We start from the raw sequence: 27,885 nt of genomic DNA on the forward strand, positions 1-27,885 counted from the left end.
AGAAGATGGTCAGTTAAACTACCTCAACCTTAATTAATTCTCCGTTAATTATGCTATCGTAAAAATTTACCATCACTCATTCATAACTTCTAACCCGCAATTTTGAACATTTATTATAGTTGATTATTCATTTGTCTGTTTGAATTGACACTCCATTTATTCACTGTTCATCATTTAGTTCAATAAATATATCTATTAGCATGTTGTTGTCTGTGGCTTCAATTTAAGCAGAGAATTAGATCACTGCATTGTAACACGCTACATCAGAAGTGAGGCTGATAAAGTTGTTTCTGTGTTTCTTCCCAGCATGGTTAAATTAAACTAATGGGAAGTGGTGCCCCTTTTCAAACGAGGATTTTGTGTTAACAAAGGTGATGTTCCTACATGCCCTATGAATCGGTGCATTGTTATCCTGGGAGAGACCACTCCCGTCGGGATGGAAATGTTTCATCATAGGATAAAGGTGATGACTCAGAACAACTTTGTATTGATTTGCAGAGACCCTTCCCTCTAAGGGGACAAGTGGGCCCAAACCATGCCAACAAAATTGCCCCCAAAGCATAACAGAGCCACCAGATCCCCTCATTGTAGGGGTCAAGCATTCAGGCCTATACCGGTTTTTCCTTTAATTTGTCAACCCTGTTTACATGTTCTCCCTGTGTCTGTGTGGCTTTCCTCCCGCAGCCAGGTCAGGTCTACTGGAAACTAACAGCCTGTAGGTAAGACTGTGTGAGTGTGTCTGTCTATATATGTTTGTCCTGTGATAGGCTGACAACCTGCCCAGGATGTGCCTGTTTTGGGGCAAAAAGGGTTGTAATTCTGCAAGTAGCCAGTAAAAAAGATTTTTTTTTGAAAGACACACTTTCAGAACTCATTATCTACCTTTATTCTATATTGACTTGGACCAAAGTTTTGACCTTGTAATCTTTAAAAAGATACAAAATACTTAACTTTTTAGAAAAGTACAGTAAATATGCATTTTTATTATTATTTTATTCAATAGAATTCTTTGATGCAAATATCTTTCCAGTCATAAATCAGCTACTCACAACTTGGCTTTCTCTGCCAAAGCCAACAGCCTTCCTTCATCAAACTGGACCACACCCCCAACTTGTAGCAGCTCCAGCAGAACCTACAAACCAGTCACAATAAAGAGCAATCACATGACATGACAATATCATCTAGAAAAGCCTGTGTCTGTGACCAGACACAGGTAAAAACACATACTATAATATGTATATACAAGTGTATATATATATATATATATATATATATATATATATATATACACACACACACACACACACACACACACACACACACACACACACACGCACACACTCCAACCTGCTGCCTCTCAGTGTGTCGAGAGTCATCATCTGGTCTGCACAGGAACTCCAGAACCTGGAAAGACAGAGCAGAGGTGAAGATGATGGTACTGGTGTGGAACCCCAAAGTGTTCAATGTTAAATAAATGAAAAATACATTATGAAACTTGACATTTCTATTTCTACATGCCGCTTTCAAAAGTCTGCTTTCATTTCATAATGGCATTTTTCACAATAACTTTTTTCATGTGAAGTTTTATTTATAATGTCACTTTCATCGAGAGGCATTTTATTTCATGTTACTTTTCATGACCATGGTATTGCCTCCTGCCTCTCTTAAAGGGTAGCTACACATTAAATCATTTTTTTACACTGTACACATAATCACATATGTCTATGTTGGCATATGATGTTAATACAGGTGATTTTTCCAACAATACACATATTGTGTGTAAAAACAACCTTTTCTACTCAAAATTAGCTTATTTCTGTGCTTATATTTGAAAATTCAGTTCAGCCGAATCCTCTGCCTCTCCCTAATTGTGACATATTAGGCAAGGCTGAGGTATTCCGTATATCAGCTGTGTGACAAGTATAAACAGCAGAATACTGGCAAACCATAGCCTCAGTTTGTGCCTCTGATAGAGAGCTGCTGGTAGCATTAGCGATCCACTCATGTGTTTATCTTCCTGGCCTTTAGCTTTGCCGATACCAGCAGCCAGTGTGAAAGTATCATCATAATATTTTTTAATCACATGCTTGGGATATATGCAGGATCTGACTGGGTACCTGATCAAAGAGCTTCCTGTTCACAAAAAGCGTGTTATCTGGCTTGGCCAACTGGCGAGCCAAAAATGTGAAGAGCCCGCCCACCTGGGAAGGAGTAAAGTCTGGATTGTCTACCATCACCTAGGTAACGAGAAAGAAAGCAAGAAAAAAGATACAGAGAATATAAAAACTGTCTTGAGTTGCACAGGTCAGCCCGTCCCCCCTTTATAAATGCCAGTGGCGCCCCACACAGCATTCTCAAGTGTATTTCTTCCATGCACCTTACACATGCAAGCAGGGCAGTGTTGTGAGGTACCTCCCTCAGTCCTCAGAGAACTGGGTTGACCTGGGTAACCAAAAGTTCTCTTTCAAACATTGCTCAGTATCTCACTATGGGAGATGTGGCACACTCCTGAATTGCATGCTCCGAAGCCCATAACACCTCCACCCAGAAGGGTCAACATCACAAGCCCTCCCCTTGAGCTAGCACACAGTTAACATGCCCCCACACTCAGGACTGAGTGAGCTAGTGAGGGCCCTGTCACATCCAGGCAGTAAAACTGAATAAATGTGTGTGGGGATGCCCAACTAGCAGTTGCATAGATGTCACTCAGAGAAATGCCCATAAACAGGGCCTATGCGGTGGCCATACCCCTGGTGGAATGAGCCCGCAGGCTTTCAGGGGCTGCAGTCCATGACTCTCATAAGCCAGAATTATAGCCTCCACCACCCAGTGTGACAGCGCTGGTGAGTCAAAGCCTTCCCTCTGTGAGAAGGAGCCCAAGATACAAAAAGCTGGTTATTCTTCCTAATTCTCTTAATCCTGTCCAAACAGATGCTTAAGGCTCTTATGGGACAGTGAATTAAGCCACCTGTCACTCCTGTCTGCGAAAGGCGGTGAGTGAAAGGCAAGCAGCTCCAGTGTGGGGTAGCTATATGAAGACTTGCTAACCTAAGGCACAAAAGCAGGGTTAGGGCGCAACATCACCTTCCCATAGTCAGGGGAAAACTGCAAGCAGGATGCATGCACAGACGCATGTAATTCACAGCTGTGGGGCAGCTGTGGCTCAGGAGGTAGAGCGGGTCGTCCACTGATCTGAAGATCAGCGTTTTGATTCCTGACTCCTCCAGTCCGCATGTTGATGTGTCCTTGGGCAAGATACTTAACCCAAAATTGCTCCTGATGGCTGTGCCATCAGTGTGCGAATGTGTGTGAATGATTAAATTTCGTCTGATGGGCAGGTTGTGACTTTGCATGGGCACCCTTCAAAAACCTCCTTATCAGAGAATGCTGTGTCTAATCGACACATTCCCAAAACCCACATGGCAGGCTAAAATCGCGACCAAATAAACTTTAACGGTTGAAAAAGCTTAACCGTTGTCCTGTAAATCCTGTAGGAAGCATAATACACCCGGAACAGAACTTGAAACAAAATGACAGCTCTAGCCTCACACCATCTATCACATACGCGTCACTTAACGTCATACAATGAACACGTAGATGGCGCCCTTGTACTTTGAATTGTCCCAATCACCCTCAATGGCAGACCCCACTCATTCAAATTTAAAAATCTGTCCATGCGCCTGTGACACCAAGTCTTTGTGTAATGGCAGCAGCCATGACTGGTTGTTAAGGAGCTACACCAGCTCTGCCATCCATGGTCTGCTGGGCCAATGTGGGGCAATCAGCAGGGACAAAATTCAGGCCAGGAATCTCACACCCACCCAGGCCACCTCATAGACAGGGGTATTCAATAGGCAGACTCTGGCCCAGATCTGGACCAAAACACAAATGAATCCAGACCGAGACAGGAATCTGCATGATTATTATTTATGGTAGCTTCCACATATGTAGGCTACTATTTAAAATAAAAGCACACAATTTTCTGGACAGGCAAATCTTCGAAGCACATCACGAAGGTGCTCTCATTTCATCTCCCAATCACAGCAGCGTAACACCACAACTATAACATGAAACTGACTGAAGTCATCATATTAAGAGAACTTGGGACAGAAATTTTGCCTTCTTAAGTTTCCTTAAGAAATACAGTTGTTTCTGAGCTTTCCTTACTAGGGTCTAGATGTATGGTGGCCATGACAGGCTCTCTGTGATGCTGATTCCCAGGGACCTAAAACTGTTAACCTGCTCCACTGATGCAGACAGGGGTGTGTGTCCTTGCCTCCTTTTTCCTAAAATCATCAATCAGATCTTTGGTTTTGTTGTCATTGAGTAGTAGTTGTTAGACTAGACACTGCAGACTTTTTAGGTATAGGGATGATGGCTGTCTTGAAGTAGGTGGGAACACTCTCCTGTGACAGTGACATGTTAAATTATGACATCAACTACCTGGTTGACACATGTTTTTAGTACAGTCAGGGATGTTATCAGGCCCAGCAGCTGTATTCATATATATTCTCAGCAGGATTCTTCTCACATCCGCTGTGGATTACTGACAGTGGCAAAATTATCATTAAAAAAAAAAAAAAAATCAGAACAGGATTACACGTGATTTATATTTCAAATATAAATGTTGTTTCTAGAGCAGCATCAATACTGTTTACAACAGCAAAGTCACTATAAACTTGGTAATATCTCACTGGAAACAAATCTAACATGTCAGTAAAATAAATAATATTCCTGACATCAAAAAACTGAATGAAGTTTAGAAAGAATGAAGAACATTCTGACACTGTGTGTCTGTAACAACTGGCCTACTGGATGTGTAAAGGAACACAGAACACTAATTAACATTAGATCCTGACTGATCCTATCAGCGTGTCAGAGATTCAAATAATCAATGAAGTTAGGCTGCTGTGCCTTGTGCACAGCTTCTCTCAATGGGGAGACACAGCTGCGGGGAGATTGCTGCATATAACTCTATCTTTGTTTGATTTACGTACTTAGGGCGGTCCACTTGTGATCGGATCAACCAAGACGCATATTAATGCCAGTGTAAACAGGGCCAAAGAGACTTAGTCTCCCAGAATTCCCCAGGTACTTCACACCTGGACATTAACTCTGCCCATGGATTGTCTGATTAGTTTAGTTTGTATTTAAGGTCTGGTTTTCAGTTGAGTCTTGCTGGATCATTTATTCTGTTTGGTTCTGTTTTACCTTGTACTGTCCTGACCATCACAAGAATAAAGAGGGTTTTCGTCAACCCTGCATGTCGGTCTCTGCATTTGGGTCCATTCCTGCAACTCCACATGACACTGCCAGATGATTATAAGCACTATAAGCACAGGAGCCACGAAGCAGAATTAGCTCGCCACTAACTCTGTAAGGACTGAACAAGGAGTGACCTGGGCTCACTGGCCTGCACGACTGGATCACTGACAGCCCAGCAAAGCCTGCACCATTGAGCCTAGGAGCCACAGCTCTTCCCCAGCCTGGTTCACTCGCTGGACTCAACAAAGTAGCAAATCAAAGCATCTCTCTCTCCATTGACTTGGTAATGTACTGAGCATAGCATAGAATGGCACATGGCTAAGGTTTTTTGTTGAGCTCTGTTGTTGTGATGTCTGTTTATAGTCAGCTTATTATTTAGCCACATCACTAAGTTGATGTTTGCATGCTTCATACACGTCACATCCAGTGACTAGGCCTTGCATATAACTAAGTAACCACTTTCAACCTGGCACCCTTTATCTTACATGCTTTCCTTAACATAACCACACACACAGTTAAGAGAAGGTTAAAAGCCCCGCTTTACATACTCTTTTGCTTCTGGCCTAGCACACGTGATCTCAAGCCACCTCATGGTCTGGCTTTTTGCCTTTGTCTTTCCTTGTTCACAGAACATTGGAACATGTGGCCTCCATCGCCATTTTGTTTGCCTGCAATTCTCACACACACAGACAGACATACACATCTGTATATAGCCTTAGATTAGACATCTGCATATAGTTAGATTACATATTGTGTGTTTTTACTTTTATCTGTTTATCTTTTGGATATACATGCTGTCTGTTTAATGTTGCATGAGAGTGAATTTTGCTCAAAAACTCCACAATCCTTCAAGTTTTACTAGCTATTGACATGATAATTTTGGTTATAATTATTAAGTTAATTATTAATCAGAGTTCCAAATTTATAGATTAATACATTTAATAAGACTGAATCCATCAATTGCCTATCTTTTTTCCTGACCCCAGGGTGGTGCCCTGTTATAATTAATTTTTATTAATAATTTTTTTTGATTGTACTAATTAAAAATAATCTTTGATAATCCTTAATTATTGCTGATAGCCTAACCAAAGCCCAACAAAACTAATGAACAGTTAGAGATCAGACAGAGTGCTTTTCACAGGTTGCAAAACACGAGGCCCACCACACTGCCTTTTTTGTTGAAGCCTACAATTTATAAAAAAGAGCAATTTGCTGTCTTTTTTTTTTTTTTTAATTGTTGTTAGGCAACCACCGAACCTACCTGAAATCTCAAGTACCGCACTAGTTGGCCTCCAGGCCTGCTGTTTTCTGTTCAGATCATGGTAACTATGGTTGTTAAAGTCATATAGCTCCAGGTATCCAACAATAGCCACGACTAGTTTGTCCTCCGTTGTTGTTGTATTTATTTATTGATTGGGACAGTGTACAGTTTTAAAGATAAAAGATGCACGGCACTGGAGTTAGCTCAAAGCTAATTTACATCCGTAGTCCCACACAATCAAAACATACAACAGCACAACAAACACACAGAACCCACTATATAAAATACAAAGCTACACACAACAGCACATCACATACACCCATAATGTCATCTAAAAATGAATAATGTAAACTTGTCAAATTAAAAGCAAGACTACCTGCGCTTATGAGAACACCATAGATGAAGTTTAGACTCAGTGGTCACACAGCTGATTGGTCTGAGGTAGCTTTTTTAATTTGGCCTTGAATGTATTAATTGAACTACAGTTCTTCATATCATCAGGTAGGGCATTTCACTGAGTTGTGGCTTTCACAGAGAAAGCTGACTGCCCAAGTGCAGTGCGACAAAATGGTATGGTACAATCTTGTATAGAGGATATTCTGGAGGATCTAATAGAACTTACTGAGTCATCACCATCACAGAAGGCCCGCTTCTCAATTCATCCAACTGAACAATGGGGAAAAAAACACAATGACGTCAAGCACTTTTCTGCTCTGAGTTGAAGTTTTTTCAACTCAAGGCATTCAGGCTGGCCCTGCAAAAAGACGAGACGCATATAGTGGAAAAACGCGAGGCGCTCAGCAATGCAAAAGCAATGACCAAAAAGCTAGCCTAACCTGTGTGCTGTGTAAGGGATAATGTATAGTGAGCAGGTCATTATTGTGCTTTGCATCGGGGTGCTGCATTACCCTGTAGGGGTTCTTTTCGCAAAAATGACCCGCTAGCTGTACATTATCCTGCTTATTACATGGCTATTTACTGAAAAAGAAATCAATAATCTGACACAAAATATTGATTTATAAATGATTATATTGATTTAAAAATAATTTTATTACTTCCACTAAAAAAATAGTCCGTTAGATTCTACGGTTGGAACTGCATGCATAGCAACGTAAATATCTATGAAAACTCTGTAGACTTCTTAAGATCATGACGTTTCTGTCATTCATCTCTACGTTTTCTTCTTGCCAGGGCTTTGCAGTTGACACACCTGGAAGAGAGACACTAACCAGATCTGCTGCAGTTGTCTGGATTGGAGGACAGGATCTTGCTAAAGTTTTCCCTTTCTGTAATGGTTGGAGCCCAGTAGCTCTTCAGGCTGCCATTGCATCTGTGCCCAGTCACAGACATTATCTCTAACGGTTTTTTTTCCAAAGCTTGTGGGGAATGAGCTGTAGTTGGTCATTTTACCAGACTTCTTTCTGCGGATTGATATGATTGGATGTGGTCCTCCAGAGACTATGAACAGAACTGCGTCTTTAGCAACGGTCTGTTATTCATATTCATTTTCTACATGTTTATGCTTGTGGAGCAGATGGTTTAATAAATTACTTGACTTTTTACTACTGAAGGTTTTATAGCCCTTACAGCAACAAGCGTAGTCATCATCAACTGAAGTAAAACGTTATCTTCACTTCATCTGGTTCACTGTCCCCACTGCAGCCCCTCTGCTGTCTGCTGCCAATCTGTGTGTCAGGAGTTGAGCCCCGCTCTTGGTCAAACACAGGGATCAGAGGAGAGGACAGAAGCTGGGACAACCATAAATGACACAAAAATGTGGTAGAGAACTCTCAGTATAGTTTTTGTCTGTTCATTGGCTTAGGTGCTGAGAAAAAACGCTAAAGTGTTATAATGCCTCAGTGTTATAATGGTAAGAAAGACCCTGCATAACTGTGTTTTGTGCACACTGGAAAATTTCCAGGTGAGTTGATGCAGGAGGCTACGTGCATTGGATCAATCAGGTGTCACGATAGGCATGGATCTTCCCATCAGGTCAGAACCAAAGACAGCCGCTGCTCTTGCACAGATCAGTATCAGAGGAATGAGGCTGAGCGGGGGGAATGTGTACAGCAGCACATTTGGTCATAGATGACCCACTGCCTATGCTCCTAGTGGTTCATCTGTATTTCTTAACGAAAATAACAGAGGAAACTGCATGTTTTCACGCGAAGAGATCTATGGACACTAAGCCAAATCTGTCCCAGGTGAAGCACTTCGGAGTTGAGCCTCCCCTCGCTGTAGAGAGGATTTCCCCTGCAGAGCAAATCTGCCCCACTTTTCAATACACCAGGGATGCGTGTCACGTGTAATGACAGCAGGCGCTCACTGGTCCACATTATCAGATTCTGAGCCAGTCTGTGTAATGTTACAGAACGCATGCCTCCCTGCCGGTTTATATAAGCCACCACTGTTGTATTGACTGTCCTGCCCAAAACATGACAACTCCTCAGGAGTGGCAAAAAATGTTGGAAAGCCAGGGAAACTGCCATCAACTCCAGGTAATTTATATGAGCATGACAGAGCCTGAGGGGCTAGGTCCCATTCACAGACCTCCCCTTGAACACAGCCCCCCCACCCCATCAATGAAGCATCCATTGTCACTGTTTTCCTCATAACTACCATTCCCAAGGGGATGCCGGTAGTGAACACCACTGGGTCTCTCCAAAGACAGAGAGCCAGGAGACATTCGGGGAAACCCTCATCATTTGACTGAGATGACATTGTACATCCGTAACATCCATTGAACAGATGTAATGAGGACACCTAGCATTGGAAATCCTGCATCCTTAACAACTCCTGAGGAATGACAGATATTACTTCAGCACTGTCAGGCTCGTAACGAGACTGAGTTCCCCCAGAACAGAGCAAGGTGCTGGCAAAATTTCTCCACTCAATCTTGTGACAGAGAAGCTCGAAAAGAAACAATTTATTTCAAGGCCAAAATACTCTACATTTTGAATGGGAAACAAGATACTCTTGGCATGAGTGACACTGAAGCCCATGCTGGAAAGGCTTCTTAACTATGCCAACACTCTGAGACTTGTGGCTCACATAGGATTCAGAGCTGCCTCCACACACTTGCTGAAGACTTTTGGGGCAAGAAACAGCCCAAATGGCAGAGTCTGATATTCATAGGCTACACCCTGGAAAGTGAAGCTCGGAAATTTCCTGTTCCCCAGATATATAATTATGTGACAATAAGCATCATGCAGATCTGTCGACGTAACCCAGTTGCCCAGTTGAATCAAGCGCAACAGAACGTTGTATGTGAGCATTCTGAATTTGTATTTGCAGAGGTAGGAATTGAGGACACATAAGTCCAGAATATGATGTAACAAACCTCCCTGTTTCGGAATGAGGAAATACCGAGAGTTGAAGCCCAGATTCATTTCATCCTCTGGCACAATTCAAATTACCCCTCAGCTTAAGAGAGAAGAAATTTCGCTCACCAAAGCTGCTGCAAATTGAAGCCTGTAACCCCTTGCAACAGTTATAAACACCCAGTGGTGAATTGCGCATGCACACCACTCTTCTGCTTTGACAACCAGGTGACCCAGGGGCTTGAAGCTCAAAACTGTGGCAGATGCACTCTCTTGTGGCAGACAGTCCGCTTTTTGGTTTTCTCTTTTTTGAATTACACACTGCGCCCTTGGCTTTAAGCCCGGCCCTAACAGTGGCTTCCTTAAAGGGGCCATATTATGCTTTTTCTTATTTTCAGACATATATATAATGTCACAATGTCACATATTCATGTTAAAAGTGGCCGACGTGTCAAATAACGAGGTAAACGTATGTAGCAGTCATCCCTGTGAGCAGAAAGCAGCAGCTTCAGTTTCCAACGGTTTTTTCTACTTTCAGCCCAAGCTGACGTCAGTCTGTGACAGATTTCTTTATATGGACATCTGCTACATGCACAGCATGCGAGTACGCTGCTCCGCTCCGGGAGTAGTTACGCCAAGCCAAGACGCCATTACACAGCACAGCAAAGTAAAATAAGTAGTTTACCTATTGGAGGTGTGCTGGTTGTCTGCAGCTCTTCATAAAACATCTCACTGTGGCTGTTTCTGCCTGTACTATTCCTCCCTGCATTATTTCTAACTGATTCGCTCGACAAATAGCTCAAAATAGCTCCATATGTTGTTGTTTCGGTTTTTTGCGCCGCTAACGAAGCTCCACTAATTCAGTGAGGAACACGTTTTTACTTCCTGTAAATTCTTCACAATAAAAATCTCCTGTTAGTAAGTCATGTAAAAGCTTTTAATTTGAAGCAGAAAAGCAGGAAATGTTTGGTCTGCATTGACGGTAAAGTTACACATCTCTGATACGTAAAGCTGGCCAGTCAGAACAGAGTGAGCTCATCGGGAGAGGGGCTTTAAAGAGACAAGAGCCAAAAGAGAAACTGTATATTGAGGGGCTGCACAAATAAGTAAAATAATAATAATAATAATAATAATAATAATAATAATAATAATAATAACAACAACAACAACAACAACAACAACAACAATAACAATGATAATAAATTATTATTATTATTAACAACAACAACAATAATATAATATAATAATAATATTTTTTTGAACTGTGAATCATGCAGAGCTAAATCCTGATTTACCTTTGTCTTTTGTTTCATGGATCTGGCGAGTCCTCCCTCTGGCCAAAAGAGTTGGCATCAGTAAAGATGGCCTCTTATACTGTGGCAGGCAGGAACTGGAAGAGGCCAACCGGGTGTGCCAGAAGGGAGTCTGCCTTTCGGGATCCAGTTAACTTCAGTTACTTTTGGACTTTAAGTTTATTTTTCTTGCTTTTGATAGTTAGTTGGGTTGTACATAGTTTCTTGATTTAAATCTTTGTTGAGATTAAGCTTAATTTGTGTTATAGAGTTAATTGTTTATTCCTGCCCCCCTTGTGTGTCTGTGTAGGATAGCCGGTGTGTATCCTACACACACCTTATGTGTCATTTGTCAGGTCTGTAATGTTCAGTTCAGTTCAGGTTGCTATTTGTTTAGTTGACCTAAATTTGAGTTAAAGGGCCCTAGTTTTTTGGAAATTACTTTCTTCTAGTTTTCCTATTTTTGTATTTTGGAAAAATTAATTTGTTAATTTGAAATTAAGTTGTAAATAAATTACTAACTTTTGCTCTATACACCTTGTGTTCTTGAGTTTTACTGCTTGGTCCCTGACAGATGGTAAATGAACTGGAGAGCACTGGGGCTGCTCCTCTGCATCTGTGAATAGGGTGAACATGGCAGGCTGTCACACAGCGCTGACTGGGACACTAGTGTAGTTCTTCTCCTCTCCTCCTCTTGGGGGGAGGATGAAATTGACAGTCTATCCCCGAGAAGCTCAGGCCAGGGATTTCTCTGAGTGCTGACTGCTGAGCCTCTGTTTCTACTAACCACAGTCAACCCCTTCTTCTTCCCCTCTGGTGGGCGGGATGAGCAGTATGTCATGGTAGCAAAGTGGTGGCGATGGTGGCAAAAGACTTTTTGCCCCAGTGCTTTTGGCCCTGGGCACCATGCTGGTGAGTCACTGGCTACTCAGGTGTCTGAAATCTGGGGCCTTTAAAGCTCCTGCTGCATCCTCTTGCAGCCTTAGCCAAAAAGCCCAGGCGAGTTGGCAGTGGTGGGCAAGGTGTTGTCTTGGGCCAGATTAACCCTTGACAGGAATACCAGAACAGTTTGGCCCAATACCACTTCATCTCCTTCATGCACACATGAACAGTGGACATGAGCTGCCTAGTGGAGACCTGACGAAAAGGAAGGATAAATCCCTCTCCTCCTCATTATCCAGCAATGAAGGCAAGTCAATAGCCATCCTGGTCGCCGCCCGTATGCACATCTCATGCAGGTGGGCCTAGTGGGGGGCAGGGGAAGGCTGCACTTTCCCACCAGTGGAGGTGCTGGGCTGCAATGACTAGGTGGGGGTCTGCTGGGGTCCTCCGCCATATCCCCCCAGCAAGTGCTAGCTGTAGCTGACTTATCCCTGAGTTTCTTCATGGTGTCGGAAAGGCAAGGGTCAGCTTTTACCGGTGAGGATTCTGCTGCATCACTGGTGAACACTCACCAGTGATGCTGCAGAATCCTCACTGGCATGGAGCAGCAGTGTTGTCCAGTCTGCAGGTCTGTGAGTGAGGCATCACTTGCGGGCTCGGAGTCCAAGAGTGATGTCTGGGCATGCTTAACTCCTATACATTCAATGCAGAGGAGATGAGGGTCCCTCCCTGAGATGGTTAACCCACATGCAGCTGGGCAACGTTCTTAACCTTGCTGCCACCAGCGTTCCCCTCAGAGGATGCAGTGGTAGCCATAGCTAGCTAACAACCTTGACGACTAGCAGCAGTAACAGATGCACAGCTCACCTTGATGTGCTATCTTGTTCTGTAAGCAGTTAGAATCAGATAGAAGTCCACCACAACATGACAACCCCCACTTGAACCAACAATAAATAAACCTTTCTTAATGAAAAGACCTACCAGATACTGTATCCATGCTCAAAGACTACCTTGATGACTTTGTTGGCGAACAGTTTAGTGAAAATCCAGACGTCATGACAGCTAAGGAGCTCAAATGAGGAAAAGAGAATGCTGTGTGGGGCACCATGAACGTTTACAAAGGGGGGGATGGGCTCCCAACAGATGTAGTGGTATTGGAGATTCCATGATTGGTCATTCCAGAAAGTACTTGCCATAGTGACATACCGAGTGAGGTTTGAAATAGAAATTTAGCTACATAAGATGACTATGTCAGTGGTGTTTAGTTCCAGTTGTCTGATTCACTGTACCAGAGCCCAACAACTGTGGGCAAGTTAAGGTTTGCGCTGGAAATAGTTCTGCAAGATCACCTTGTCTATTACTGAAAAGGAACTGTCAAAAACAAAACACATCACACAACTCCTCTCCAGTACACCTTTATTAACGTTTTCAACTATCTCACTTTCATCAGGCCACTTCCGTTTCCCATCATTTAACCCTCTCAGGCTTAATGTGCTCAGCTTAGAAATGCAGAATGCCTCCCTTTTAATCTCTCCAAATCTACCCCCTTCTTTGACAAACATAATTTCCCAGTTCTCCTATATTTAAGGGATGAGATTGGATGACGTATCTCCATAAAATGTGCTACAACAGGATAAACCTCTTCTTGGTACTTTTATGTTCTCTGATTCTTTGTTTGAGTTCTCTTGATGTTATTCCTACATATCCTTTTTCACAAGGACTAGTTAAAGGTTCAGTGTGTAGTATTTAGTAACATCTAAAAGAACAGACTTGGTAAAAATTGAATAGATTATGTATAAGTATATCTTAATTAGTGTCTAATCAGCTGAAAATAATTGTTGTGTTTTCATTACCTTAGAAATAAGCCCTTTATATCTACACGGGAGCGGGTCCCCCTCCACGGTGGCTGCCATGTTTCTACAGTAGCGCAGAACGGACAAACCTAATACTGGCTCCAGTGAGGGCCTTACGTGTTTTAGATTCAGTGGGTGACTACCGGAAATGCACCGATTTTAAAACGAAGAAGAACGGACCAAACATTTTGTATTGAGAGAAGTTTTTGAAACCAAAATCTGATAAATGGAGGATCATACATATTTAGAAAATGACAGGAGCGTGAATTGTCGTCGTCAAAGAAACAAAAACACGAAGAAGCTAAACGAAATCGGGACAAGCAATGGCATAAAACGAGGATAAACCCAGATGGAAATCCCAGATGAGAGAAATGTTTGCAAATTGACGCCGAAGTTTCCTGTTTACTGCTGGACAGGTAAGAGTGTAATGCGCCCCTGGTAATGGTTCAAAACCTAGATGATGTACAATGTTTACTAGCGGTACATTAATTTCCCTGAAAAGAAACGCCGCCACGTAACGTTAAATATTAGCACACTTTAGCCTCAGTTTGTGCCTCTCACAGAGCTGGTGGTCTGATAAGAGACAACAGGGAGGCAACGTTGTGCTAATAACCCAAAGATTTATTCATTTTCTGTGGCAGTAAGACAACACATTGATTGATAACTAAGATATTTAGCGCTGGTGATGCGCTAAAGACAGTAAGTCAGAGTAATGAGTTAGTGTGAAAGATAAACTGAGGAGAAGTCTGCTCATCACCGAGTTAATACATCGTGTGAATTTATATCTATATTTTTCACAGTGCTCTATGATTTCATTGTTTGCTCCTAATTTGTCATTTAGGAGCACATGTACACATTGGGGGGCAAAGTTAGCTTACAGTCCAACACAAGTAACATTTTCCCCGTTTCAATGTTGAAAAACATGTAATTGCTACCAGAGTTTTAGTTTTATATTTATCAGTCAGAAGTAGAATTTTTCTGTTATTTATTTTGGTATGTTTATCCAGGCCAGCCAAGGCTCCCAGCATCTTAGGACGTAACACAATGTATTACATGGGTTTGTGACTGTGTCATGTAGCACTTGATGTTGCTGTTGTTTCTCCAGCTACGAGAGAGGTCCTGTAGTGTCGATGCATGGTATTGCCTTTATCTTCATCTTCAAAGCGACTGTGTAATAGGTCAGGGGTATTTCACCATGTGCCATTGATGGCTGGGAGTACGTTGGTTTTCATTACAACCAAAGACAACAAAAGTTGATTTCACTGAATAGCTACTTGTCTCTGACTGAAAGTATGTTAATCAATTAAACAATCTGATCTAGTCTGTTGTTGGGATGAAAATCTGCATGGAATAAGGTTGAACAGTTTATGGTGAGCACGATCGATCGATAGATAGATAGATAGACAGAGATAGATAGACAGATAGATAGATAGATAGATAGATAGATAGATAGATAGATAGATAGATAGACAGATAGATAGACAGATAGACAGATAGATAGATGATTTATGATAGTAAGTTCATTCATTTGTGCTGTTTTATTTTTCTCAGGCACTATGGGTTGGCATTATTCACCATGTCTGTGACATTCACACCCGCCATATCAGAGGTATTGCAGACCGAGTCAGGAGAGGTCTATGTAAGTGATACACATTTGTTTGCCTATGTAGCATATTAACTTCCCCTGTAAGTCCTACTCCTGGTTAAATAGCACTATTTTCACATGTACAACTGTATAAAATGTATGAAATAGTAAATTATCTCTATGTGTAATGGTACTGTCTTCCACAGAAGCAGTTTTCCATGCAGCTGCTGCTCTACACACAGCTCCTGGAGCAGATGAGGAACAGCAGTGCCAGTGAATCATGGGTGTTGTTCCTGCCATGAGAGGATCTTCATCCAGAGCTGTAAATTGAATACCTTTGGTGTGGTTTTGGTGTGACCCTTGTCAGCTATTATATGTGCAACAATTTGACTGCTGGAAGGTGATCAAATAAGTTTAATCACACTGCTTTTAGTGTTCAAACAGACTAATGATTTGATAGATTATTCTGTCTTTATCAGAATCAACTCTGAAGAACACAGAATAAGCTGTCAACATGTTTGTTTGAACAGTAAAAGCTGCATGTTTATGTTATCCTTTGATTGTCCAGATTGAAAAGGATGTCCAAAAATGTTTCTGTTAAATAAAATATATTTTTATTACAAATGTCATTATTCTTAGTGTTGTTTTTTATATTTTTATTTTGTGGTTCAAACTAGTGAATTACAGATAACGTAACTTGAAGTGGCAATGAAAATTAATCCATAACATGTACTACAGTGCCCTGTTCTGAGGATCAGTGGTATTCAAACTTCACTACTGTTTTATGTTGCTTCTTAAATATAAATAACGACAATATAAATTAATGGTGGAAGTGGTAATGACAATATACTGACTGCAGGGAAATACTGTCATTGTATAAGTATATATTAATATGTTTATCATTGCAGTTATCACAGCACATCTGATGAATATCTTTTATTTGGTAAACTTGCACATTTAAGTTGAACAAATGTGAATATATAAACAAAAAGTTTAAAATTATCCAGAAAATATAAAAAATGTATAGAACAAGTATAAAATAAATAAAATATCAGAAATGTAACAAATAAATATGAGATGATTAGATGCCTTGATGATGAACAGGCAGGTGTGTGAGTGCCTGAGATACTGTGTGGACGTTCCAGAGGACCTGGAGGGAAACTCAGAGGCCAGGTGTGAAACCAGTGTGATGTCTTTGGAGGACCAGGGAACTTGTCCCTGATCCTCCAAACACAGCAACTGGGGATGACAAGTCGGTTTCCCTGGTCTAAAGAGCCATTCTGTCGATAGATGAAATGTCTATAGGCAGCATAACGGTACTCCCCGTTGTCATCCCCAGGCTTCCTGGTCTGGCCAAATAACATAATGTCCTCCCTGTACCGCCTGTGAATGCATAAAAAGCATTTTCAAGACAGTACTGGGAGAAGTGCGGTATTATTATTACACAATCTGCAGGGTACTGGCCACAGCATTTCCTCTCCCGGTCTGTAGGCATGTCTGTACAGTTACTACAAGTACACCATGGTACCCCTGGCACATGGTGCAAACGGTGGGACACCATGCCTGCACTGATGCATCATCAAGGCATCAAAAATGAACCCTGGCTGCCTCTGAAGCAGTTCACTGGTGAGCTGCCTGTGCTCCTCCGAGGTCATCTCTTCAAGAAGTTTCTGAAAAAATAAAACACAGGAAAAACACAGATAAGGCTTAATAGGTTATAAGTTTCATAATATGTTGGAAATATTGTAATGGTAGTGCAGAATATGGATTGTAGGCTGTCCAGTGTTCCCAAACATGTCTGAAACAATAACATGATTTTTTAAAAAAGTCAAAATATTGCTACTCGATACTGTTCCTATATGGTATTTATATCATCATTCAGTAGTGTTGCTGATGCTTTCAGTAGCCTCTTTTATACTGAGAACCCGCATTATAGCCGTAAAGAGGATCCAAAGGGAGGCCATTTCTCTTCGTTTGATAACGTTAAAATTAAAGTAAGACTTTTTTGTCGGCTTCCTGACTCATTTTAAAAAGACGAGAGAAAGAGAGAGAGAGCAGCTGTGGTCGAGTGAGCTAGAGGGTGAATGAAGAGAGGGAGCGCTAGTAACGTTAGTGGGGAAGCTGGTGAACCACATTGATAAACGTTATTTTCTGATTGTTTCACAGCGGTTAGCTTCTACAGCACAAACACACCCACACACCTCCTCAACCCTGCAGCTGTGCATTGCGCCGCCTGATTTGGTCTGAACACCGGCTAAACAGAACAGCGAGGCAGATTACAGGCGCAGTATTCCCACCTTGAACGGGCTGTGTAAAAGGGGCTACTGACTCACATTACACTGTAACACATCAAACTATACAGACTACAGTGATGTAAAACACAGAGCTGCTATGTAAATACCACTTTGTGTTGTAGTGGCATTTTTAATATCGCGCAGAACGGGTAGGAATATGATAAAATAATTGTATAAATAACGTCACAAACCTCAGTCGCTTCGGTCCCTTTGGAGGGTTTCCAGCCTCTTCCTCTGCTTCCGCGGTGCTGGTGTTTGCTATCCTCCCTCACCCGGCCCTGCCTGCAGCAGCACCACTAACTCGCCCTCTTTCTCGCCCTCTTCCTCCTCCTCTAACCTCCAGTACTTGACTCTGCAAACGGATAATAAAATATGTAACTGCCAACGCTATCTTGCTATCAATAATGCCTAACGTTAGAATAAAATAACGTAAGTTTTGTTTAGCATGACGTTGCTAATGTTAGCTTGTATTACCAAAACAATAAAACACTCATAACTGCTGTCTTACTTGTGAGCTATAACCTATAGTATCATAGACTAAATAATTAAATACATCTTCACCTCTTCGCTTGACTTGTTAGAAATGCTCGAAGTTGTCGTGGACGATGACATCTTCAACAAATAGCTTCTTGTCCTTGAAGGCCACCGTAGCTTCTGGAATCTCTCCAAAGTCTTAGGAAGGTGAGGGTTGAGCAGCAGAGTGCTTCAATCTAGAACCTCACCATTAGAGGCCGCTAAATACCACACATATTACACACTGGACCTTTAACAAATAAATCACACCCTTTGTATTGCATGAGATCACTCCTCTGATTTCTATTCTTTTACCTGTATTTGGATGGTTGTCTAGTTGTGTTGTTACATTGTGAGCAAGCTTAGCATTTATAATTTCCATCTTGAATTTGTGTTATTACAGACAGATTTTAGTTTTGATGGGATATATTCAGAATGTACTAGTTTGTCCCTTACATAGAATAGAGTAGAATGCCTTTATTGTCATGGCACGACAGGACAATGAGATTGAAGATGCAACTTCCTGAAAGGTGCTAGATAAGAACAGGATATAAATACAACTACATTCTACTGAATATTACTTTTGGCTTTTCCTTATGAAGATTCTTTATTAGTTCATCCTTTTGTAATATGTGCCAATGTTTTTGAATAATGTTTTAAGGCCATCTGAAGCTTTGGTATATTTATGAATTGGTGAAATGTATATGAGTGAAGGGACCTTGGGCACCACCCTGATGAAGGTGAGATAGTTGAAAAATTTGGAGAATAGAGCATGGTGTACTGGAGAAGAATTGTGCAACGCCTTTTAAATTTGATGACTTGCATTGAAGCTCATACTGGTCTGCACCTCGCTGTGTGTGTGTTCTTAAAGCAGAAAACTGAAAAGGAACTGAAACTTACTGCACTTCCACCTGCTCCATGTTGTCTTTACTATTAACAATTATGTAAAATAGACATTACAGCACATGGAATGATTTGTGTGATTTTACCTGAAGTAAGATGTCAACTATCCTTTGCTGGTACTCCAGGGCCTGCTTGTCATTCTTAAAGTCTTCAAATGTCTAGAAGGAAGCAAGAAACAAATCTTAATGATGGATAACAACTATGAAAGTCAATCTCAACTTTCAGATTTTTTAAGAAGGTTTATGAAAACACAACCTGGAAGTGGCCAAGTGAAATCTACCAAATCAAGATGCAACCAGGACTAAGTGCTGTTTTACTTCAAACAATCCAAGATGTATAAAAACTATAATTGGAGGCTAGAAATAATTGGCCGTGAATTATATGCACAGCCATGGTAGACCCAACTTCTCAACACCAATCATAGAGCTCCTAACACTCAAAGCTGAATTAATGAAAACCAGAGAATAAATACATACATACAAAGTCACTCGTTTCATTTGTCTGCTTTACTGCCGCATTAGTACGTGTTGTCATGGTGGTAAAAGAGGGGGCTGCACAGGGTAAGTGTAGATGCTAGGTGGCAGCAAAGTACTTGAATCCTGCTGACAGCATTTTAGGATAACACCCTCTCCGACCGAAGTTTTTAATATGGAAATTTTAATATTTAGTTCTTATGTATGCTGTTTTGTTATGTTCCATAACATAAAATGTTATAGTTAATGTACAGCTGCATGCAAAAGTTTGACCACCCCTTGACAAATAACATATTTTGGTGATTTTTTAATTGAAAAGATGCAAACACAGCTACTCTATGATATGGGGAAAAAACACAATATTTTCTGCAAACATTAATGCATTGTTACTTACTATGTAATAAATTGAACAAAAATAAAAGTCTCAGATTCTTTAACAAGGTCTCAGACCTTAATCAGCTCGTTAGGCCTGAGGCATGTCTACAACGGTCATGAGGAAATGTCGGCTGGTGCCAGTATCAATGCTTTACAAACACTCTGACCCTTCAAACATTGTGCGAACACTCAGATTGCAGAGGAGTTCAACTGATGTGAGTTCATCATTACTTGCAGTCTTACAGTAAGTCAGTACTTACTGTTAGTTTTTGCTGTAACATTTTACCCTTTATATTATAATATTAATGTGTGTGGTTCTGGGCCTTTGAACCTCAATTTTGTCTGTACACATCAGTTTCCTTCATTGTGAATTGATGTGAGCAGTGCTTGATGCTTCAGGTCTGTGTTTCAAAGTCATAAAATAAACCAGACTTGACTTAGTCTGCTCACATTAGCTGCAAACCACCTTTATGTAACAGATTAAACTTGGTTCATTGTGTTAGGTTCATTCAAGACAGACTTGAATGACACAATGAACACTGCTTTCTGAGCCATCTTTATGAAACACCCCTCAGAAGTCATTGGTTCTGTCTCTGGAAAGTTTGATATTTTCCCCTCAACAGCTGACAACACCTTTATCTTGGTCATAATCTGCTGCTCTAGTCACCCCAACCTCTAGCCCCACCCTCTTTTACTCATGTTAGAATGTGATACTTGTAATTTTTAAATAAATTAAATATATTAAATTAAATAAATATATTTAAATAAATATATTATGAGATAATTAGCGAATAATGATCTGACATTCCATAACAGATTGTCACTAATAGTTAAATCATGAAAGAAAATAGGAGTAGCTTCAAGCTTAACTATGTAACTTTTAAATGTACAAAAAGAACATTATTTCGCATACAAAACAAAATTTAGATATCTAAAAGAGTAACTACACACCCAAATTCTACTAGTTCCCTCCATGCCAGCATATTTAAAAAATGCAGCAGAGGACTGCACAGGACAACGACTGTAGGGGGTGTAGCCTTGTGGCTGGGGTCAGAGGACACTGAATGACCACCACTCAGTACAGCATGAATAGTGATTGTAGAGCTGGTAGTCAGAGCTAAACAGCCATGAGCAGCTGCTATCAGACTCTGCCGTGTCTGCGCTGAAAACAGAGAGTCTGCTGGAGCTTTAACCATCACCAGAAGCACACTCATGGCCCTTTGTAAAAGTTTCTGCGTTGTACCTGTGTTGTAGCTGAGGTAGCAGCTCAGTACTGAGAGGCTCTCCAGTGTGTGTCTGTGGGTGAGTGTCAGTGCATAGCTATAGCCCCGCTGTTTATCATGTTAATGTTAACGTCATCAGCCCCGAATATCTTGTAAAGCTCTAAATATAGCACAGTTAGTTATTGGTGGGCCCATATGTTGTGTTTACTGCCACAGAAAAGGGGTACATCTTTGGGTTATTTACATAACCTCGGGTTCTCTAAGTGGCATGACGTCACTTCTACGCTGTCTCTTATCAGGCTTGCTAATGCTACCAGCAGTTCTGTGTGAGAGGCACAAACTGAGGCTACAGTAAGCAGTGTTCTGATAGTTATACTTGGTAACAGCTGACATGAAATATAAGTTGGAGTTGGACACAATTAAGGAATTTGGCTGAACTGAATTTTCAAATCCAAGCACACAGAAATAAGCTAATTTTGAGCTGAAAAAGTAGTTTTTACACACAATATGTGTACAGTTGGAAAAATCACCTGTATTAATATCATATGTCAATATAGTTATTCGTATAGCATAAAAAAGCAATTTGGTGTGTAGTTACTCTTTAAGCTGTTAAATGGTTGCTGACCTTGTGGTGTAGTTTCATTAAAAGTCATTGGTGTGCTTAAAGACAATATTAAGCTATGCAGATTGATTTTACAAGTTTATAAGCAATAAGGGCTAGTGGGATACAATTTGTATTGGTGTAGTTATAATCTCACGAACCATATTTAATCACACTGTACATATAGAGGCACAGTAGAAGAATCATAATCATACACTGGAGAAATTTGAGTGTGTTTGTATTACATGTCATGTTGCTTGGGTCTGCATTAAAGTCTTCAACTTTTAGAAAAAATATCCTCTGGAAGAGATCAAGAAATAAGGGTGTAAAATGACTAAGAATAACTAGAATAAAATAAGAGGCCAGAAGACAACTGGACAATAATGGTATAAAGTGATTCCCAATACTTATATATAAAAAATTGGACACAATCAGGAAGAATTATGTGGGCCGGGATATGCCCACAAACAGCTCAAAACATGGTCTGAAGAGTTTTTGCCAGCAACGAGTGACGAGGAAAAAAGTAACATAATAATTGGTCAAAAATTAGGGAGGCTGGATGATAAGGTGTGGCCTAAGCTGACCCAAGGACATAAAAACAATGCCCCAGAGAAAAACCTTTGGAGCGATTTGATACTTTGTAAAAAGTGCTACTCGTTCCCCTTTTTTGCCGGCATTAAAGAACACTTTGCTACTTGGACCTCTGACTCCCTTTTATTAAGAGAGAGTTTCTTTTTGCTCTGATACATTTTTCTGCAACAATTCGACACAACAAATGGCGAGTCCCAGCCAGTAGGAAGTTGGATCCTTCGCCGGGGCGGCACTCTCACCTCCCTAAAGACCCACGGGCCACCAAATTCTTGAGGTAAGCAGAGCCTTTTTTATATCTGCCAATTAATAGTGGTGTCTGTGTGGGAGATGTGATCCGCCCAGGTAAATGATCTATTCCTCTGAACCTAACCTGTCTAAATTTAAGCAAATTATAAGAGGCCAAGTAGCTGGTGTAATATGTGTTAAGTGTTTTGTCTGTCTTTTGATGTTTGTGTTTGCTATGCCTCAGCAAAACCATGGTGCGGAAAAGAATGAATGTGATGAGATCACATTTAATGTATGTATAGTTGTTTGGATGTTAGCAACTGTGGTTTTTGCGGGAGGGTTGATTAGGTTGGCAATAAACCAGGGATAGCTAGAAAGATCAGAGCAGTATTTCCCTGACACCCGATGTGAAAAAAAAAAAGAAAAAAAAAGAAAAAAGGCGCCAAGTTGGGGGTTGCATCGCATTTCCATCCTGGACCATCCATTAAATTGGATCTGGCTGACTGGAGTGCGATGTGACTCACCGACGGGTGATAAATGACGGGTGATCAATAAAAAAAAAAAAAAAAAAAAAAAAATTTTTTTTTAAAAAAAAAAAGAGGAAATTTTTTTTTTTTTGAGCGTTGGGTTGTGCGGCATGGGGTCTTCATCCTGGGACACCCATTAAATTGGGTCTGGTAGATTGAAATTCCATGCCAAAAACAGCCCAACAGAGCAAAGGTTGAGGTTTTCTTAAATTAGACTGCCATACCTAATCAAAACAAACATAAGTGTGAGTTTTTGTAAGCGCTTAGAGTCAAAGGTCAAAGGTCACGCCTCTAGGATAAGGGCGTACCTTAAAGTTCACGATACCGCTCCCAAAGAGTGGGGGGTCTGCATGGGTGAACAAAATATATCTCGAGAAACAGAAATTAGCGTTTTAAGGGTAAAACGAGCTAATTTTTAAGCCTCAGGATAAAGGCTTATCTTAAAGTTCACGATACCGCTCCCAAAGAGTGGGGGGTCTGCATGGGTGAACAAAATATATCTCGAGAAACAGAAATTAGCGTTTTAAGGGTAAAACGAGCTAATTTTTAAGCCTCAGGATAAAGGCTTATCTTAAAGTTCACGATACCGCTCCCAAAGAGTGGGGGGTCTGCATGGGTGAACAAAATATATCTCGAGAAACAGAAATTAGCGTTTTAAGGGTAAAACGAGCTAATTTTTAAGCCTCAGGATAAAGGCTTATCTTAAAGTTCACGATACCGCTCCCAAAGAGTGGGGGGTCTGCATGGGTGAACAAAATATATCTCGAGAAACAGAAATTAGCGTTTTAAGGGTAAAACGAGCTAATTTTTAAGCCTCAGGATAAAGGCTTATCTTAAAGTTCACGATACCGCTCCCAAAGAGTGGGGGGTCTGCATGGGTGAACAAAATATATCTCGAGAAACAGAAATTAGCGTTTTAAGGGTAAAACGAGCTAATTTTTAAGCCTCAGGATAAAGGCTTATCTTAAAGTTCACGATACCGCTCCCAAAGAGTGGGGGGTCTGCATGGGTGAACAAAATATATCTCGAGAAACAGAAATTAGCGTTTTAAGGGTAAAACGAGCTAATTTTTAAGCCTCAGGATAAAGGCTTATCTTAAAGTTCACGATACCGCTCCCAAAGAGTGGGGGGTCTGCATGGGTGAACAAAATATATCTCGAGAAACAGAAATTAGCGTTTTAAGGGTAAAACGAGCTAATTTTTAAGCCTCAGGATAAAGGCTTATCTTAAAGTTCACGATACCGCTCCCAAAGAGTGGGGGGTCTGCATGGGTGAACAAAATATATCTCGAGAAACAGAAATTAGCGTTTTAAGGGTAAAACGAGCTAATTTTTAAGCCTCAGGATAAAGGCTTATCTTAAAGTTCACGATACCGCTCCCAAAGAGTGGGGGGTCTGCATGGGTGAACAAAATATATCTCGAGAAACAGAAATTAGCGTTTTAAGGGTAAAACGAGCTAATTTTAAGCCTCAGGATAAAGGCTTATCTTAAAGTTCACGATACCGCTCCCAAAGAGTGGGGGGTCTGCATGGGTGAACAAAATATATCTCGAGAAACAGAAATTAGCGTTTTAAGGGTAAAACGAGCTAATTTTTAAGCCTCAGGATAAAGGCTTATCTTAAAGTTCACGATACCGCTCCCAAAGAGTGGGGGGTCTGCATGGGTGAACAGAATATATCTCGAGAAACAGAAATTAGCGTTTTAAGGGTAAAACGAGCTAATTTTTAAGCCTCAGGATAAAGGCTTATCTTTTACATCACCTAGAAGAGGTGATAATTCTGTTAAAGTTAGTATGAAGTAGTGTACAAAAATATAATATACATGTATGAAAGGATTATAAAAAAAAAAAGAGGCCCCTTTCTAGTGTATAAGGGAGAGGAAAAAAGGAGGGAGAAGTGAAGAGCTAGAAGTCCCAAAGACAACAGATAGTAAGCCTGGGCATTGTGCCAAGGCAGGCCTGTGCATAAATCTGGGCGCGAAGCCAGAGCAGGTGTAGATAAGGAGTGCAGAGCACACACACACACACACATACGCTTACACACATACACACACATACACACACACACACTCTTACACACATACACACACACACACACACACGCTTACACACATACACATACACACACATACACACACACATACACACATACACATACACACACATACACACATACACACACACACATACGCTTACACACATACACACACATACACACACACACACTCTTGCACACATACACACACACACACGCTTACACACATACACACATACGCTTATACACCTACACGCACTCACACTCACGCACACACACACATATTCCCACATACACAAGTGCAGGAGAAAGTGGATGATTGTGTCAAACAGACACACACATATTCCCACATACACAAGTGCAGGAGAAAGTGGATGATCGTGTCAAACATATACACACATTCCCACATACACAGGTGCAGAGAAAGTGTATGAACATACACAAACTCAAGAATAACATTAAACAAATAGAATAGAGTGTAAAAATAGTGAATGGATCAACAAAGAGAAGAAAGTAATAGTGATAATGAAATACAGGCCCCCAGTCATTTTTTGAATAAGGGAAATGTGGAAACTAAAGGCATAAAAACACATTTTTGGCTGGAACACACATATTTTGACGAGGACGGCGTGGAACACTGGCAGACTGAACAAGAAATTAACCAGAAATTGTGGCAACTGACAAAGATCATAAATTTGAATCAAACAAAAGAAGAGTTCCCAGCAGTACCTTGGGAAGACGTGATACGCAGTTTATGGGTGCCATTCACCCTAGCTGCAATATTGGAAAATCTTTGCCTATACCCCAAAGGTGTAGCTATTCTTCCTTTGCGCCCTTTTTTAGGAATCCCTGAAAATTTAGCAATCGCAGGGAGACATAGAGGGGCAGTAGATCCGCGGCTGCAGATTTGGATTGTTCCCAGGAACGTAGAGTGGGAGACAGGTAAATTTGGGTATCTTGAAAAAACCCGAGCCGAAGACGGGAGTGAGTTCTTAAAGTACAACCCAGAGTTAGTACCAGGGTTAAAACAGGCTACTACAATAGGCAAAATATTAGTTTTAATACTAACTAGGGAAGACGGACAGCCTGAAATCACCAGAAAAGAAGGCAGTGCTAAACAAGGAGTGATGGGAGCTAAAATAACAAAACAAGAAGGGCTGCTAACCCCAGTAGAGTTAGTAATAAGACAGCATCCAGACCAGGTCAAACAAATAAGACATTGTATGAAGACGTGGCATAAGCGAACAACAGGCATCCTTCAGTGGCCTGAGAAGGGGACTTTCGATGTGGCCTGCTGTAAAGAAGTAGAAGCTAACATCAAACACTACAAGGCAAAAGACACCAGCAATAGCAGGGAAGGAAAGCGCGCCAGAGAACGTGAAGTGCTCAGATGGTTTAGAGACACTGCTAAGCAACATATATTGGACATAAAACAGATGCCCGCTTTAAAGAGCAAGAAAAAGAAGGCAGAGCAGCAAATTACCCCCTCAGCTCCGATGGAAACAAGCCAGCCACCTCCATATTCCCCCCAGCAAGAGGCTGTACGAGTAAAGCAGTGCCCACTGGTGGAAAGAGAAGCTAAAGCAGAGGGAGAAATCACCGGACGATTCACATTGAACTGGGACACTCAAGATCTTCCAGCACGCAATGAGTCATCAAGGGTATCAGCTGCCTCCCCTCTCTGTGAAGAAGAAAAAGGAGGTGTGCGATCCGATGACGCCTGGGAGACTTACAGGCAAGCTACACGCTCCTTGGAGGATGAATTAGATACAGATAAAGCCAGGACAGCATATCTCGATGCCTGTGAGGCTTATGGACAGAAGACACGCTCCCAGGTAGACAAATTAGACCCAAACGAAGCCAAAACAACATATAACGACAAGGAAATGACAGCCTGTGGATCAGAGAGACGACATGCCTCACCTGTGCAGAGCCAGAAAAAGGAGGGATGCAGCCAGAAGGGGTCACAGTATACAGAACGACGATACCGAACTGACGATATAATGACACCCCGTGCTCATTCCCTCCCAAGATGTGAGGGGACCCAGCTCCCACCACCAAAAGAAGCTCACACAGTAGAAGATGAAGTGGAGGGAAAAAGACGCCGAGCAATATTACATGAGGAGTTTAAAAGAGCAAAAGAATGCCTAGAGGAGCGTCTGCAGAAAGAGCAGAGAGAACGAGAAATGCTAAAAAATTTGGAGAAAAGATGGCTGGTGTTGGAACATCTGGAGGAGATGGAACAACTGGAAGAGATGCAAAGACATTCAAGAGTATTACAAGGGGAATCAATAGAATTGGCAGAATGGACAACCAGGCCAGAAGCCTCTTTCAGCCCCCTAGATATGCAACTCCGAAATGGAAAAACTACAGGACCAAACGCTCAACAGACACCCCTTCACCAGATGCCATTAGTGACCAAGGGCCAAAACCAGATTCCTCAATATACTCCGTGGTCCTTCTGTGACATGATTGGTCTAGCAGGAAGACTGCCAGACTTGAATGAGGGAGCTAATAAGTGGATCACAGCATTAGAAGAAAGCACAGCAGGAGTCACCTTGGCTTTGGGTGACATCAAAGCATTGCTCATGCACATGGCAGGAACTGCTGCTACAGAAGAAGTTTTCAAGGGAGCACACATGCCGGCGGTGCTGCTAGCAAATAGCCAC

The 27,885-nt window shown here is 41.3% G+C and overlaps 1 protein-coding gene and 1 long non-coding RNA gene across 3 annotated transcripts in view; both read right to left on the reverse strand.

Annotated features, from left to right (window-relative positions):
• The window catches only part of vps8 (VPS8 subunit of CORVET complex), a 187,086-nt gene that overhangs the window by 48,222 nt on the left and 110,979 nt on the right, over positions 1-27,885 (reverse strand). For both annotated transcript variants that reach the window (XM_044373367.1, XM_044373366.1), the window contains exons 27-30: positions 19,255-19,326; positions 2,118-2,237; positions 1,348-1,404; positions 1,050-1,132 (exon numbers count right to left, since the gene is read on the reverse strand). In XM_044373367.1, coding sequence (XP_044229302.1) covers positions 1,050-1,132; positions 1,348-1,404; positions 2,118-2,237; positions 19,255-19,326 — 332 coding nt within the window. The remainder of the gene's footprint in view (positions 1-1,049; positions 1,133-1,347; positions 1,405-2,117; positions 2,238-19,254; positions 19,327-27,885) is intronic.
• LOC122997312 lies at positions 16,510-19,243 on the reverse strand. Its single transcript, XR_006407203.1, has 3 exons — positions 18,314-19,243; positions 17,944-18,104; positions 16,510-17,128 (listed from the first exon to the last, which is right to left on the reverse strand). It is a non-coding gene; the product is annotated as an uncharacterized LOC122997312 (long non-coding RNA).

This window comes from Thunnus albacares, chromosome 14 (genome assembly GCF_914725855.1).
Source record: "Thunnus albacares chromosome 14, fThuAlb1.1, whole genome shotgun sequence".
Classification (NCBI taxonomy): domain Eukaryota; kingdom Metazoa; phylum Chordata; class Actinopteri; order Scombriformes; family Scombridae; genus Thunnus; species Thunnus albacares.